General features: G+C 39.4%; 1 protein-coding gene across 1 annotated transcript; it reads left to right on the plus strand.

The window, feature by feature from the left end:
• Positions 1–279: 279 nt before the first annotated feature.
• TARS1 (threonyl-tRNA synthetase 1) lies at positions 280–16,600 on the plus strand. Its single transcript, XM_032992253.2, has 19 exons — positions 280–378; positions 782–862; positions 1,770–1,960; positions 2,975–3,098; positions 4,189–4,310; positions 4,523–4,640; positions 5,458–5,522; positions 5,604–5,682; positions 6,261–6,407; positions 7,272–7,370; positions 8,102–8,268; positions 8,830–8,992; positions 9,081–9,218; positions 9,648–9,725; positions 12,211–12,311; positions 12,433–12,537; positions 13,227–13,299; positions 14,027–14,141; positions 15,387–16,600. Exons 1-19 carry the CDS (start codon positions 358–360, stop codon positions 15,533–15,535), a joined length of 2,136 nt encoding a protein of 711 aa, XP_032848144.2. The 5' UTR covers positions 280–357; the 3' UTR covers positions 15,536–16,600.
• The last annotated feature ends 220 nt before the right edge of the window (positions 16,601–16,820 follow it).

A 16,820-nucleotide genomic window follows, 5' to 3' on the forward strand; every position in this document is an offset into this window, starting at 1 on the left:
CCACCCCTGTGAGGCCCTAGGGCTCTGCAGGCGGGGGAAGGCTGGTTATGTTTCTCCCCGCAGGAGCGAGGGGAGCAGGGGTGCGCGGACACGGGCCCCGCTTCCCGCCCTCAGGAGTGGCGGCCGCGGCTTCGCCATCTTGAGCTGCTGGGGCCGCTCCCAGCCCGCCCCCACTCCCACCGCCCCCGCCACACGCGCCAGGACGTCTCGGGGCGGCCCTTCAGCCCCGATGCCCGGGGCGGGGCGGGGCGGAGAAGCCACCCCTCCCGGTTGCATCAGCCTCAGCGGCCTGAGAGGCGCCTGCGCCGCGCCGCTCCCGCCCCTTCGCCGCTGCGCCGGGCGGCTCCGCGTGTGGCAATGGCGGGCGCCGACAGCCAGGTGGGCCCGGCACCGTGGCGGTGGGCCGCGCTGCAGCACTGTCTCTCTCCTCAGCGTGGCTTCCCTCTCACCGTGGGTCGGGGGGTGTCCCCTTCTTCCCGCGCCAGGGTTGCAGGGAGAGGCAGCCCTGCCGGGAGGGACGGGCGGTGGCGGTAGGAGGGAGCTAGGCCTCTTCCCTTTCAGCCTTATCAGCGGGTCGCCGGGGGTTTCCCCAGCTCCGGGGGGAGCAGGGTCTAAAGGCAGTGGGATTTACCCGAAGGTAAAAGGGCAGGGAGCTAGACTAGGGTTGCCGCGGGCGAAGTGGTCGGGTGTCTTCCCTGGTCGGTGGGTCTGAGGAGGGTTTAAAGTGCCGTAGATGTGAGGGGCTGATGAAGAATGGGAATATGCTGCTCGCCCTGCTCAGGTGAATGCTGGGGAAGAAAAAAAGTCAGACTCTGGAAAGAAGAAGATGAAGGAAGGGGCCGGCGATGGAGGGCGGACGGAGGTGAGCTGCCCTTGGGCCACGGGGGGTTGAAATTCACGCGCTCCTGGTTGCTGTCTTGTGTACTGTTGGCATTGCTGCAGTTCGTCCCTCTGAAGTATTTTATCTGGCGTTACGATTACACCTTTTCCCACTCTCGCTTATTTCCCGAAGTTCACCCCGAAGTGACTGTTGCTTTTTACACCAAGTTGCGTTGGTGTAGTGGGGGAGCAGCTCTGATTTTCATAGTTGTTGCTTGCCCCTGTTTGCACCAGGAGGTATGGAGCAGATCTCTGAGATGAGGAAAGCCTGTAAGGTGCTCTGACTTTTCTGTCTTCATGGTGGGTAAACACAAATTCCTCTGACTGCCCAGAGAGGGCCAGCTGGTAGCCAGCACTAATCCTGAGCCAACTGCATAGCTGTATAACCTTGGTTATGCCCAAACTGATAGTCCTGATGTCATTACAGGATGTATACGTAGGCTGGAGTCAGTTTTTGTCCAGGTGGCTCAGAGTAGATATTTTCCCTCGATTTTTTTGATCTAATAAGAAAAATCTATTTTTATGTTGAACTCCTACAGTCTTTTCAAATTTATTTTTGTCCTTGTGTAGATTATTAGGCAGGTGTTTAATAAACTGTGTAGTAGTTTATTGACATATCTGTAATTTATTAAACAGGTGTACAGCGATATATTTCAAAGTAATAATTTTCATTAAGTTCATTAATTAACATTACCATATAATTAATACTATACAATTAATCTGTAATAATAATGATTATTTGTTAGATATAGCACATATCTGCATATGGTCACATAGCTGCTTGTGGAAAATGTGTCTATTCTGTTTGCATTCTTGACATAATGTGATATTAAATGACTCCAGTAGTCTATTGATTTGTTTTGTCCTGTGTCCTTATTCATTATATATAGCTGAATCCCTGGCCTGGATTTATCAGTGAACGTTTAGAGATGTACAGTAAACTTAAAGCGGAACATGATGCACTCCTGGCAGAAAGAGCTGCAAATGACAGTAAACCTATTAAAGTTACATTACCCGATGGCAAGCAGGTTGATGCTGAATCTTGGAAGACTACTCCTTATGAAATCGCTTGTGGAATTAGGTATGATTCTATTCTGTGATACACTCGGTCATTTTCAGACAACTCTGTGTCTGCAGGTTGTGTCTATGAGCATATGGATAATGCATAATTTCACTCTTACTCATTTATCTCAATACTCCTCAAGGCATCTTGTATATAATTAACTGGATGTAACCAGTAGGATTTTAGTTTTGGAGCCTTATGAAGATACTGTTTCTGAAATTAAAAATATAATTGAGATCTTTTAGACACACATTACTTGCGTATTTTTCCCCACAAGTACTGTTGTCGCATTAAGAACTAATTTGCTAATACATTTTCTCTATCAGATTGAACGTTAGCACATGCAAACCAGTTTGCATTGACCTGGGGAAGATGACTGCTGGATTATGTTTCTGTTGATTTTGGAGAGAGTTAACAGTATGAGTATCTTTCACTTCACTGCATTTTTACTTGCATGGGAGATACCCATCAAAAAGAGTGTTGTACATCTCTGGGTTACTCAGACTTGCTGTGGAGTAGATTTGAACAGTGCACACTGGACACCTGGACAGCTAAAATTACAAAATCTGGGTGATTCCTAGAGGTGAAATGCCATTTTTTTCTCATGTTTAGGTGCCTTGTCACTGGGACCTTTGCTTTTGTGATCAAGGAAAGGGTTTTTTGCTGAGTGGGGGCAAAACTGTAAATTTACTACATCTGAAATGGTATTTGATAATTTTGAAGAGAGAAGCTCTGTATTCTATTGCAATAGGATTCTGAAGTCAGGTTACTACTTTGAGATGTCTGCCTCTAAGTTAAATATGTTAATGAATGTCACGTACACAGCACCATTTTCTTCCCTTGTCTCTGAGATGTGAGTAGGATTTTAATGAATGTTCAAGACTGGCTAAACTGCTCTTTTACTTGGAATTTATTTATGACATTGTACCCACTCTGAGCACTCCTGGAAATCTTATTCAACATGGAGGACAAATTTGGGGAACTTTTACTTGCTGATTTCAAAAGATTATATACCATGTATTTATTTTGTAGTCAGGGCTTAGCTGACAACACTGTTATTGCTAAAGTGAACAAGATGGTTTGGGATCTAGACCGTCCTTTGGAGGAGGATTGTATCCTGGAGCTCCTTAAGTTTGAAGATGAAGAGGCTCAAGCAGTGAGTATCTTCTACCAAAATTTGTTTGCCTTTGGATTTGCATTAAGCTCAGCCTCAAGTATTTATTTGCATCTTTACTGTGTTCAAAAGATGAGGAGATGGGAACAGGTTATTTGTGTAGGTACATCTACCTTTTCTAATAGTTCCTTACAAGGGAGATACAGTACTGCAGATAATGTACATTCTGCTGTGTATTTGTAGCCAAGTCTACTAGCAGTTGCTGTCATTTATGTCAAGTCTGTTCTTGTTAAAATTTTATATCTTCAGTCTTTGTGTTAATGGAAAGTAGGTCTTCTGAACTGACCACTTCAGCACTGACTTTGAAAAAGATACTCAGTACAAAAGTATTTTCTATGTACAGTCATAAATGTACCGAGTAGGCTGCTCTTTTACTTTGTACGTGCAAAAGTACATACCTTATTTTGGATACTCATTCAGATAAATGTGGATATCCTGTAAATTTGTAAATACTGTCTTTAGAAAAAAACATATGGTACAAGAAGCTGTCAGTCAAACTCATCACAGAGGTCTTGCGTTCAAATTCAGGGTTTTCATATTGGCTAAATGATGGCTCCTGTGAGATTTATGTTTTCTGGTCTGTGCAAATAAAAGCAGACTGAAGTTCTATAGATTTAGTTTTAAAAATGAGGTGTACTACAAGATGGAGTATAATTTTTAACTTTATGAACTGTTTTACTTCAGGATTTCACATGCATAAAATCTTCCAATTACGACCACAGCCTTGTGCTGAAAGCACACCTTTTGGTCTTTACACAGAGCTGATTGATTGATGTTCGTAGAAAAAGAAGTTTCTGAATTAGTTTCCTGACAATAATTGAATAATTTCAACAATAATTGAAAATAAGAAAGATTTGCTACCAGGCTGTAAACAATTTTCCAGTGTTACCTCTTGGAAATATTCATGTGTAGGCTGAGAGTGTTGCTGTGCACGTTGCTTCTGCATAGTGCTCTAATGTGGGATCTGCATCAAGTATCTTTAAAAGCAAGTGTTTCAGAAAAGGTTTTAAATCAAATATTCAGAAATGCATTGTGCGTATTCAGATTGATCCCCTCTTTTTACTTTCTTTAGGTATACTGGCACTCAAGTGCTCACATAATGGGTGAAGCTATGGAGCGAATCTATGGTGGCTGTTTGTGCTATGGCCCACCAATAGAAAATGGATTTTATTATGACATGTTCCTTGAGGAAGGGTAGGTTTTGTATTTTTCTTTTTAGAGCTGGGGGGATGGCAGTCGGCAAAATTTCTGTTATCTGCTTGTTTCTTGAACAAAGTCATCAGTGCTACTGGGAATTGCTTTGTTCTTTGCAGTGTGTCCGACCCACAGGCTAATGCATTGCAACTGGATCAGAAATTGCAAGTGAAAGCAAGAATGATTCACTTTTTTGTGTGTGTTTATTTTAGGGGTGTATCAAGTAATGACTTCTCTGCTTTGGAAACATTATGCAAAAAGATAATGAAAGAAAAACAAGCCTTTGAAAGACTGGAAGTTAAGAAGGAAACACTACTTGAAATGTTTAAGGTAGGCTGTTTGAGAAGGTAACATCTAGCACTGTGTAGCTATTCTTTATTTATAACTTTAACCATATGTTCTGTTAGTGGTAGAGGACGGTCTGTCGAATTAACTTTTTAAGGTGATATGTTCTTATAAGGTCATTTGTGATATTTAAAAAAACATTGACTAAAGGTGTAATTCTTAGGTTCTCAGGAATGTGCATCAGATTTTCTGCAACTGTAAGAATTCTCATTCTTCCCCTGGGCAACCTTGGCAAAATCTTTGAAGCCATGTTCTTTATTTATTTCCCACAGATGTAAATTTGCAGTATATTATGTGCAGTTATGCTATATGCCTGTATTATATTTGCTATTAGCAAAATGCTGTGGTGATACTATAACTGCATGTGCTGATGCATTCAGAAAGCTTCATAAAACTTGAGGACTTCTGAGAAAGTCCAAGCGACTCTAAAAGCTGATCCGTTCTCTTTAGTACCTAGCTGCAAATAATTTTCTGGCATTCCTGAGAAAGATGTTACTCAGTTTTCACTGTTAGGACATCAGGAGAACTATAGTGTCATTCAGGTTGGACAAGGCATGGGGACACTGAAGTCAGACCAGGTTTCTCAGGGCTTGTCCAGTTGGGCCTTCAAAAATTCCAAGGACAGAGACTGTGCAATCTGCTCTCTGGGTACCTTGCTCCACTACTTGACTATCTTTCTGTCTGTCTTTTATAGTCCTCTTTTGACGCAGCATAGCATCAGGTTTGCAAATAATTTAAACTGCTGGCCAGTTCTCTTGCTTAACAAGGGGTTGACAAATATGTGTGTTGCTTTTCTTCTCAGTATAATAAATTCAAGTGTCGCATCCTGAATGAGAAAGTCAATACTCCAACTACAACAGTATACAGGTAATTACGCACACATCATAATATTACTGGAAATAAGTTTCTAGGATGAAGTATACCAAATTAATGTTTTCCTATTCTTAGATGTGGTCCCTTGATAGATTTATGCAGAGGGCCTCATGTCAGACATACTGGCAAGATAAAGACCATAAAAATTCATAAGGTAAGTGCTGAAACTGCCTTAGACAAATGATTTCACTGAAAATGTGTTGCTGTCTTTGAGCAGTATGATGGTGGCTTACCTAAGGATGTACCACAAAATGGGTAACCTGGCCAAAAACTCGATGTAACAAGGGAAAGGGTTGTATGCTAGAATTCATATTCAGATGATGCAAAGCCCAACTAGGTGGCCAGAACCTGCACTTCCAAGACAGATAGGAGCATGAATGTGGCTTAAGGCTTGGTTGAACTGTATCAATTAAAGTTTATAGTTTTTGCTCAACTGATGGTTAATAGCTCAGTGTGACTAAGAAGTTGGAATAGGATGGCTACAAAGAGAGCAACTAGGCTTAAAAAAAAAAAGACGAGCTTGAAACCATTTTTACGTATTCTGTTCACCTGTTCTTTCTGGATTTTTCTATCACTGCTCTGAATTTAAGATTAAAACTGTCCTTATGCCATAGTTGTTCTACAATAAGTATAGTGATTACAATTTATTAATAATTGCATGCCCTTTCATAGCAGGCAGTAGTAGTAAAATGTGGAGGTTCCTTCATTGTTTCATTTATTTTTTCCATGCAGAATTCTTCGACCTATTGGGAAGGCAAGTCTGATATGGAATCTCTCCAGCGGATCTATGGAATTTCATTCCCAGATGGAAAAATGCTGAAGGAATGGGAGAAATTCCAGGAGGAGGCTAAAAGCAGAGATCACAGAAAAATTGGGCGGGTGAGGCAGTTTTTTTCTGGTAACGTATTTCACAAATGCTGCGTGGATCTAATCCCTTAACTGGAAGCATCTCAAAGACGGCATATACTTTCTGCCACAACCAAGATAGGATGCAACTGTATTTTCAGTCGAGTTGGAAAGTCAGGTACTTTCCTCCTGAAGAGCAGCAAAACGTCTTAAAGCAAATAACTTCTCTTTAGACTTTTCACCGTTTTAAACACAATGACATCCTTATTCCACAGATCAATGAGAATATGAACACTTCAGTCTGCAGGCAGTGGTCATTCCTACGCCATTTGCTGTAGCCTGTTCACTCACAGTTCTTTTCTTCTGTGTGATTTCAGAATCCACAATACATTTTTGTGTGGTTTTGGTTTTGTTTTTTAGATGGAAACCCCTGTCAGATAATTGATAGTCATGAACACAGTTACAAGGTCTGCTGATAGGGCATCAGGAAGATATACAGAGATACTCACTGTATGCAGTCCTGAAGCATGTATGCAATTTGTCGCAACATCAACAAACTACAGTTCACACATTCAGTTCATGGGCAAATAATTAGAGAGCTGGAGAAGCAGAACTAAACGTTACTTGTCAATGTACAAAGGAAGCTATGGAGTTATGCATAAACGTGAAGTTTTGGAGCATTGGTGATAAAGTGGGAAACTGAACAATCTCCTTCCCCTATAAATATTGATGGAGATACAATTACTAGTGAAAATGCATCTGGTCTATTGCTAGCTCTTTTAAGTTTGGGGTTTTTTTTAAAACTTTGATTAGTGATGCTTGGTCAGCAGTAATTTGTGAATGTTAAGTGAAAAAGGTGGTGTACAAATAAGTTTTTCAACTACTGTTTTTCTGCAGGACCAAGAACTGTTTTTCTTTCATGAGCTCAGCCCTGGTAGCTGCTTTTTCTTGCCAAAAGGAGCTTACATTTATAACACATTAATTGAATTCATCCGGGTAAGTAATGTCTTTAGGAAATCTTATAGAAGAAATTGCTAAATTTTAGAAAAGTACGTAACAGCATAGTACATAACAGGATTAACAGCCTTTCATTTCAAGCTAGTTCAATCTATTAGTTCTGTAAGCCACAGAACTAGAGAAACCTGGTTTCTATGAATTGGTCTTCTCACTACCTTTGCTAAGTTACATTTTTATCAGTACTTTATACCTGCAATTAAAGCAGTGATAATGATGCTTTATAATATTAATTCTTTGATATGTGATAATACAGCTAAGCTCACACTACAGATGTTGCACTGATGCATATTGACTTTTTTTTTAAATAAACTTACTAGATTTGGCCTTGTACAACAATGTGTTATGAAATTATGTATAGAAAAAAAAAATCCTGATTTTCCTGTTGTAATATTTAAAGTCTGTCTTATTAGTGTGTACTTGGGCTGCACTATTCTGTCAAGTGTCATTGAATAATTAGAGCCTGCTGCTTTGCTTGCAGGGAGGAAACTTGTTCTTCTTGCTTACTACAGGCAAATTGTTTGGGGGAAGGGTGGTGCTTGTGGAGAGGATGTATTCTGACATGTCCAGCTTGAATCTCCCTCTCCCTCTTCTCTAGTCATGTACTTTTGTAGGGCAGCATCTGTATATTTTTATGCTGCAGATTGAAGGCTGAGTACCATTGCTTTTGTTTGCTTTACTAGTTATTTTACATACTGCATCTGTTGTTTTAGAGTGAGTATCGAAAACGTGGATTCCAGGAGGTTGTCACTCCAAATGTTTTCAACAGCAAACTATGGATGACTTCAGGGCACTGGCAGCATTACAGTGACAATATGTTTTCCTTTGAAGTGGAGAAAGAAATCTTTGCTCTGAAACCTATGAACTGTCCAGGACACTGGTAAGTACATAGCAAATCCAGCTTACCAAAGGTGATGCTGATTTAAAAAAAAAAAAAAAAAAAAAAAAAATCCCGTTTCTTTTGCCTGCTTAATCATAAAGATGGCTAGCTTCAAATATCCTGATGTGACCTGCTGTCAGAATTGATGTAATTATGAGCTGTGTTGTCTAAGTGTGCTCTTTAGACACTGAGAAATGTTTTTTCCATCATTGCAGTGACTGTACTTTAGACCTGAGGCTTACCTTGGTACTATAAAACGTGGATATCCAAAATAGATACTGGGGTGTTGTCAATTTTGTGGCAATACAGGCATTCAGGTTTTAATGCTCAGTTTTAGGAGCTGTTTTATCTTCTCTCTGTGGAGGTGGGGGAAGCCTACCAAGTGTAAAAGGATATCTGCAGCATTTGTTTTCCTGACAAAACTAGATGTGAATAATGGTTGTATTCAGATTACGTTATTGGCTTTATGGGCATCTGCTTAGGTACTGGCTGCTTCTCATGGGCTGTTCTTTGCAGAATTTTGATTCTGGATAAGCTTCAAGTAATAAACTTTTTCTTCAGCCTTATGTTTGATCATCGTCCAAGATCATGGCGTGAGCTGCCATTACGGTTGGCTGATTTTGGTGTTCTGCATCGCAATGAACTGTCAGGAGCTCTTACAGGACTCACTCGAGTACGTCGGTTCCAGCAGGATGATGCTCACATATTCTGTGCTATGGAGCAGGTATGGGCTGCTGCTAAATGAAATTGGGTATTAAAATCACATTAACGGATTTTTCCATATTTGAGACTCTACCTCTCTTCTTATAAAGATTGAAGAGGAGATAAAGAGTTGTCTTCAGTTCTTGCGTACTGTGTATGATGTCTTTGGATTTTCCTTTAAACTGAATCTCTCTACTCGTCCTGAAAAGTACCTGGGAGATATTGAAGTGTGGAATCAAGCTGAAAAGGTAAACAATACATTTATTAACTTTTTATATGAAAGCAAGGCTGCAAGTCCTTTAAGAACATACTGCCTTCTGGGATATACAGTGACAGCTGGACATGAGCAATATAACTTTAATAACTGTCTTCAATTCAGTCTGGCTGCTGTAAATAGCTTACTCTGCATACAGAAGCAATCTCCGTGTCAGAAAAAAATTACCTCTCTTTCCTCCTCTCTCTCCTTGTATTTTTTTGATAATTAAAAAAGAGGAAGAGAACCAATTCTGGCAGCCCCTGTAATAAGACTTAGAGCCATCTTTCAAAAGCCAGGGTGCTTTCATGATTAAGATGGGATTAGCCCCTGCAGGTGCAGTGTTGGGAAGAAGTTAGAGCGGGAATAGACATTAGGTGGATCCCCTCTCAATATTACCTGCAAATCTGTCCTTTATCTCTAGCAACTTGAAAGCAGCCTCAATGACTTTGGTGAGAAGTGGGAGTTAAACCCTGGTGATGGAGCTTTCTATGGACCTAAGGTTAGTATGCTGCTAACCCCTAGCTGAGCTAGGCTTTTAATTCTGTTTGGATGAGGCAGACAGAGTTATACAATTCCTTGATGTCCATTGATACTACCATAGTCTTGGCAGTAAGGGTAGCATGCAAATACTATTCTTTACAGTATTACAGTTGAGCAGAAAAAACCCCGAAGTCTTCATGCGCTTACAACATGATGCTAAATGTCACTTTCCCCAGGAAAAGTGTTGCTCATCTATTCGTGCAGAATGTTTGCTAGATTACTTCAAGTAGATACCTGACCAAGACAAAGTCTCCATCTAGTTAACATTCTGCTCTAAGTTAATTAAACAAATACAGATGGATCCTAAGTGCTGCTAATGCATATGGAATGTTTTTTGTATCTTATTATGAGCAAGGGGGAGAAAACAGTATGGTGATGCTCTTGGGTTTTATTAACAATCTTGGTGAAGACAATTTTTATTTTTCACTTACTGTTCTGCACGTTCCCTTCACATGTAATATTATAACTAAATTTTTCAATGTCAGCATGCATTTCTAAAGCATTGGTGCTGTTTCAGTTTCTCTGGAGGATATAAAACAAAACTGATTCTTAAACTGATGACCTGATACAACCTGAGATTGTTAAAAACTGGGATTAGGAAGAGGGAATTTTTTATAGTTATCTAATACCATTTTAAGATGCTATGTGGCTGAAATTTTGTGTTTTTCTTGATACATAAACTCTGACATACTTCAGAGAGAAATAATACTCTGATTCTGGTTTTCACAAAGCTTTAACAGTCACTTCATTAATGAAACTTAGTTTACATGTATAAACTACCTGTCGGCTGCTTGAACAGCTGGTTGGTTTAGTGGGAGATGTGAACAGAAGGTGGCACTGTAAGATCTGTATTACCACAGCAGTTGCTGCATTAGGACAATACTTTGGGTGATAAGTGAATCCTAAATCATGAGAAGAACAAAAATAAACTAACTGGTAAAGCAAATTTTTGAAAAACGTTGCTTTTACTGGTACAGTTTTGTAGCTGCGTTGAGTTGCTCATGGGTTTTGATATTTTAAAAAGACCCTTGCATCGGATTTGTGGTTTTGTTGAGGTTTTTTTTAAAGCTGTCTCTTCAGTTTGCACAGATTAAATAGGGCTTTCTAGAAATTTCCTGATATCTTTGAGCATAAGGATAGAAATCCTTACAAAATGACCTGTAAGTCTTTCCCTAATAAACCTGTACTACATTTATGTCTATATTTAGTCATCTAGTAAACTGGCTCTGATTTCTCTGTATGCTAACTGAATCAATTTCATTTTATGGGTTGTAGGTGAAATGTGTTATAGCAGCTAATGATTCATAATGTGAAATGCAAACAAGATTTAGTAATTTCCTCAGTTGATTTGAAAGAAGGCAAATAACTACAGGAACCTTTGTTAACATTAATTAACCTTATGCTTGCTCCTAATACACTCTAGCCAAAGTAAGGTGAGCAAACATGTGGCATTTTGCACTGGTTTTATTGGAAACTAGTTAAAGTTACATTTTTAAGTTAAGCTCTATATCTAGGGTAAACTACTTGGTTGTTTTTTGTTTTTTTTTTTTTTCCTACTCAGTGACTGGATAATTTGAAATTAAAAGAGGTTGTAAATATTTTGATAGAATCTCTTTGGTGAGTAGCTGAACTGTGATAAACTCTGGTTTCTGAATGCAAAATTGAAAGACGTTTAGAACCTAAGTTAATAAAACAAGTCTGTTTGATACATAAATTAAAATAAGGCACACAGCCCCAACGTGTAGCCATAGTGGTAAAATGATGAGTAAGAGAGCAATGTGATAAATAGATTGGGTCAGGACACTATAAATCTAATGTTTTCTATCTGTGTCTCTAACTGGTATCATAAGTGTACTTGGGATTAAAGTGTAGGATGCAATATAAAGAATAGCCTTGACTGTAGCTACTCAGAGTCAGAACAAGTGTCGGAACATTGATTAATATTATCCCTACTGGTAAGTGGACTATTCTCATCTCATGTTCATACCCCGAATTTGTAATATAGGCTACAATGTGCTCAAATACTGCATAATAAAGGAGCATAAGTTTGCCAGTTTGAAGTTGAAGAAATCTCATTTTTGGAGAGGCGTGTTCAATCCTGATCCTGCATTTGCACTTATGTGCTGCTAAATTCACTCAGTGAAAAGGCCTGTGAAAGTCCCAGGTTGAAACTCACAAAAAATAATCTGAGGTACTAAATGTATTTCCCCCCTAAAGCAACATGTATGTACTTGCTCACCCTGTTATTAGCTCTAACATTTTTTGCATCAGAACCTGCAGTCATTCAAGTCCTAACGTAGACTGAAGTTTTAAGTATGTTCTCTAAAACCACATAGAGTTGCTATGCATTGAGTGAAATCTGTCTTAAAACAGTGAGTTTGCTTTCAGAGAGACATGCTTCCATCTTAAACTGTAGTAAAAGTTTGTGTCTTTTTGTTTCTAAGATTGACATTCAGATTAAAGATGCCATTGGCCGCTACCACCAATGTGCTACAATCCAGCTTGACTTCCAGCTGCCAGTTAGATTTAACCTCACCTTTGTCAGGTAAGCAGGGAGGCTGGTGGTTTTAATTGCTATATAATCTAACTTTCTTGTCACTTACAGGCATAAGATTACATCAAGAAAAAAGCTTAACGTTTTTAAAAAAACCCACCTTTTTTCACAGTCATGATGGTAATGACAAGACAAGACCAGTTATCATTCACCGGGCTATCTTGGGTTCTGTGGAGAGAATGATCGCCATTCTAACTGAAAACTATGGAGGCAAATGGTAATGTTGGAAAGTAGATTTATTATTCTAGTTTGAGCAAACACTTTTTGTAGAAGAGAAATTAGCCCCAAGAGTGTAAGAATCCAGAGGGTTTGTTCTACTTGTTTGCTACAGAGATGTGCCATAGGTGTACCACAGGGCAGTTCCTTCTGAAGCATCTTCCATAGATATTGAATAATTCTAGATAGGGTAGCCTCTACGGGATACCAGTCATGCAGGTGCAGCATACAGCTTGTATGCCTAAGGGTGTGTATCTCTGAACTTCGTTTTTGCAGCTGGGCTGCATTGCAGCGAGCCATTTATGTAGCTTGTCCCCTTTACGTGATGCAGTATCATACCTTATGGGGATGACCCCTCTGATTATAACAAGACTCAAAAGTAAATGTTTTTCCATGATTAGGTAGTAATAAGCTCAACAACTCAATTATGATTTGTTGTCTGATGTAAAACACAACTTGGATCCTCAGGTAAAAAAGTACTTTTGTCCACACTGCAATTCTTTTAGATACTCAGTTCTTTTTGGGGGATAAATAGTAACAGGTATAGGGCTATCATCACTTCTGAACCCAATCTAAGCAGCTGGCTTTATGAATCTCTCATGTACATTTTAGTCCTATCTGTTAATGGGATTTTTCATACTAAAAAAAATACTGAAAGCCATATAAACTTGTTCTATTTGTTTATTGAAGGCCGCTCTGGCTGTCCCCACAGCAAGTAATGGTGGTACCAGTGGGACCAACATGTGATGAGTATGCTCAAAAGGTGACGTATGTGATTTGGGGGCTTTTTTTTTGATATATTGTATTTAGTTGAGATCCTTGGTTATTAATGATTAATAATACTTATCCCAGATAAATGTTATAAGTCTTTGAATATTACATTGTGTCATTTTTATACCACAGTGACAATTAGGTGCTGAAGCTTTAGATTTATCTTAAAGAGGACCTGAAATAGATTTTGGGTATCTAAGCAACAAATGCTGATCTTTGTGAGGCTTTTATTTTTGGGAAACTTAAGTTTTTTCTCTCCAGCTCAAAAGCTGTTGTACCCTGCAGGCTGCAGTCTCCCATGCCATGTGCATCTTGCAAAAGCAGTAAGAAAGGTGAAGATGGGTCTTTGCATATTTAGCAACTAGTGGACCTTCTCCTGTATTTCTTTCAAGCACATTGTACATAATAAAATAGTCTGGAAAAAAAAAAAAATCTTCTAATCAGAAAGCTCCATCATCCTGCTGCCTTTCACAATATTAAACTCAAATCACTATTTAGACCAAAATAGATATTCACATCACTGCTTAGTTATGTAGTGTATATGTACTTGCATGATAGTTGACCTGTTTTCATTTCGTGAATTGCACTCATCTCCAATGCTTGAGCCAATGATGGTCCCTTTGTTCTAGGGGTCAGAGAAGCTGGACTGGCTTAAGTCTACGAGACATAAGTAGTTTATTGTCATGAATATCCTATAGTGACAGGTTAAATACTTCTAGGTCAGACAGCACTTCCACGACGCTGGATTAATGGCAGATGTTGATGTAGATCCTGGGTGCACACTGAACAAGAAGATCAGAAATGCTCAGCTTGCACAATATAACTTTATTCTGGGTAATGTACAATGTATCTGTTACCTTATCCTGGCGGACTTTCTTGCATAGGGTATAGGATTTGGTCTTCTGTGAGCAAGGCAGAGAGTGGTGGTCAGTGTTTTAGGTGATTTTTGTTTCCAAGATTCTCCATTCCAGAGAGCATCTCCTGCCTACGTGATGGGCATTCCTGGTTTGTATAATTCACTGAAGGGAGGTCACTGTGGCCCAAGGCATTACTGCCACTTTATAAAAAGGTCTTTGTTGTCTTCTAGTCAGCAATGTGGATACTTATATGAGATCTCTTGCCCTTTGTTAGTCAGATTAATTTCTTTTCCCACCCCTCCATGCAATAATTTATGCCTTTGTTTGAAGTTTTGCAAAGTAAGTACCATATTTTCCTCCTGAGCTATACATGCAATTAGAAACTGACCCTGAAGTATGTGATATGAAGCACCGTGTTAGTCACGTCATGTAAATTGACATTCTGACATTGACCCTAAAACTATCTGGGATGCACTAGAGTAGGAGCCTTTGACAGAGAAACTCTGCCCTCAGAGTAGCTGATAGAATCATGAATAAAGTTAAGCATATAAGACAGATAAAACACAATCACATTTTACCTTTAAGGCTACGAACAGATGATCAGCCTATCGGGGAAAAAAATCTCACCTAATTTATGTTTGGAGGTTGTTTCAAACAGTTATGCCACTCAATGCAGATTAGGTACCAGAGAAATACAATCTCTGGTAGCAACCTCCAGGTATAGTATGTAGAATTTATATTGGTAATGAGATATACATATATTATCGTGGTGTCTGTATCTTAATGTTTAAGTAAAACTGGGATTTTCCCATAAAGTGTTTTGCTGTCTTTATAAAGAAAGCAAATAGCTATTGGTTATTAACAATCAAGTTGTCTTTCTAATCTTTGCCTGTGCAGTACTCCGTGTTTCTCATTTTGACTTTGTGTTTTTCTCTAATAAGAAGTCAAGCTGGACTGACTAAGTTTAATTTTCTCTGTACTCATATTTGCTAAATTGCTGTTCATAATGTACTAAAACCTATTAAATGATAGGAGATTAAATAAGGCTATTTGCTGTTACAGATCTAAGTGGGGGGAGCTGGGAGGAGGGCAGAGAAAGATTTGTTGTGTTGTTTGGTAAGCTTTTTAGAATTTTTGTTTAGTATGCCTAAATTTTAAGGGAATTGGGGGGAAAAAGAGAGCTTGCTAAGTGTTAATTCCTTTGCATCTTGATTGTTTCTAGTTGTTGGTGAAAAGGAGAAGGCAAGTGGAACAGTTAACATCCGTACCCGAGATAACAAGGTGCATGGTGAGCGTACAATTGCAGACACTGTGGAGAGACTGCTGGAACTGAAATGCTCTCGCTCCAGACAAGCTGAAGAGGAGTTTTAACACCATCTGCTCTACCTGGCATAAAAAAAAAAAAAAATCTAGTTTTCCTAATTCAGTTAATCACAGAGTTTTTGTGCTGAAACAGATTTGGAATATATTTCCCATTGGACCTCTTGCTCATTTTAGCAGAGATTTTTCTTTAATCAAAAATGTCTCCTTTTGTAAAAATCAGTTTTTCACAAACCTTGAAGTAAAATTTCCTGGCCTCTGACCACTGAGAAATGAAGCAAAATGAAATTACTTTCTGTGACTGCAAGGGAAAATGGAAATGTTAATCAGGAATACCCCTAACACTCTTAACTACCCTGTTAATAAATTTAATGAAAGACATTTGTTCTCAAAATGTAAGTTAAACAAAATACCTCAGGCCTAAGAAACTCAGGCATCAGCTTTTGGAGTGTCTCCTTTAGCAGGGAAGGTGGTACCTTGTCTTCCCTGCTTGACTCTGATCAGTTCCCAGTCACACGAACGGGAAGTGAGCGGAGAGCTCCCGGTGCTGTAGCGTGTGGTGCCTCCGGGGGTGTCTCAGCTCTCGCTGGGTGACACTCCTGACCTGGGGCTGGCTGCCACAGGGCACCGAGCTGCTAACTAAAGCCAGCTCTACCCTTTTCCAGAGGCAGTACCTGAGGTGTGCTGGCTCTACGGGTAAGGTTGTAGCTGTAGAAGGGGGATAGGATTGCCTGGAAGAGGTAGGGCATAGCAGGGCCAGGGTTCTTGGGATCAGAGGCTGTTTCTGTTCTTCCTCTGAGCTGTCCTTTCAGTAAGGCTATATATGTCATGGCAGAAACAACAGCATACCAAACTAGAGAATAGTAATGGTTATTTTTTTAAGACAAATAGTTTTTCAATTTGTTAGGCATAGTCCCCTTCAGTGGAACACTTCATTCCCAAGCTTCACGTACTCAATTAGCAGCTGAGGGATCTCATCAATTGCTTTTTGGTTTGAGTTTTCTGTTTGCTTTATTTTGGGGTGGGGTTTTTTTGTTTGTTTTGTTTTGTTTTTCACATCTGGCTGACAAGCAGCAAATGTCTGTTACTGAGAAAAAATAAAATGGTCTGAGGTTTTTGGGGGTTTGGGTTTTTGTTTTTTTTTTCTTTTGTTAATTTTAACTGACCTGAACAGCTTCCAAAGGTAGTTAATAACTGTTCCCTTAAAAAGAAAGCTATTGCTACAGCCTTAGCAAAGATCAACCAAATATGAGGACAGGTTTCACCATTTCCTTTATTGTCTGGGCAGAAGGATCTTATCTAGCCTTTTTTCAGCTTTCTCAGGGGCAGTGGTGAC

The sequence above is a fragment of the Tyto alba genome, unplaced genomic scaffold (assembly GCF_018691265.1).
Source record: "Tyto alba isolate M040663 unplaced genomic scaffold, T.alba_DEE_v4.0 Super-Scaffold_42, whole genome shotgun sequence".
Taxonomy (NCBI): Eukaryota; Metazoa; Chordata; class Aves; order Strigiformes; family Tytonidae; genus Tyto; species Tyto alba.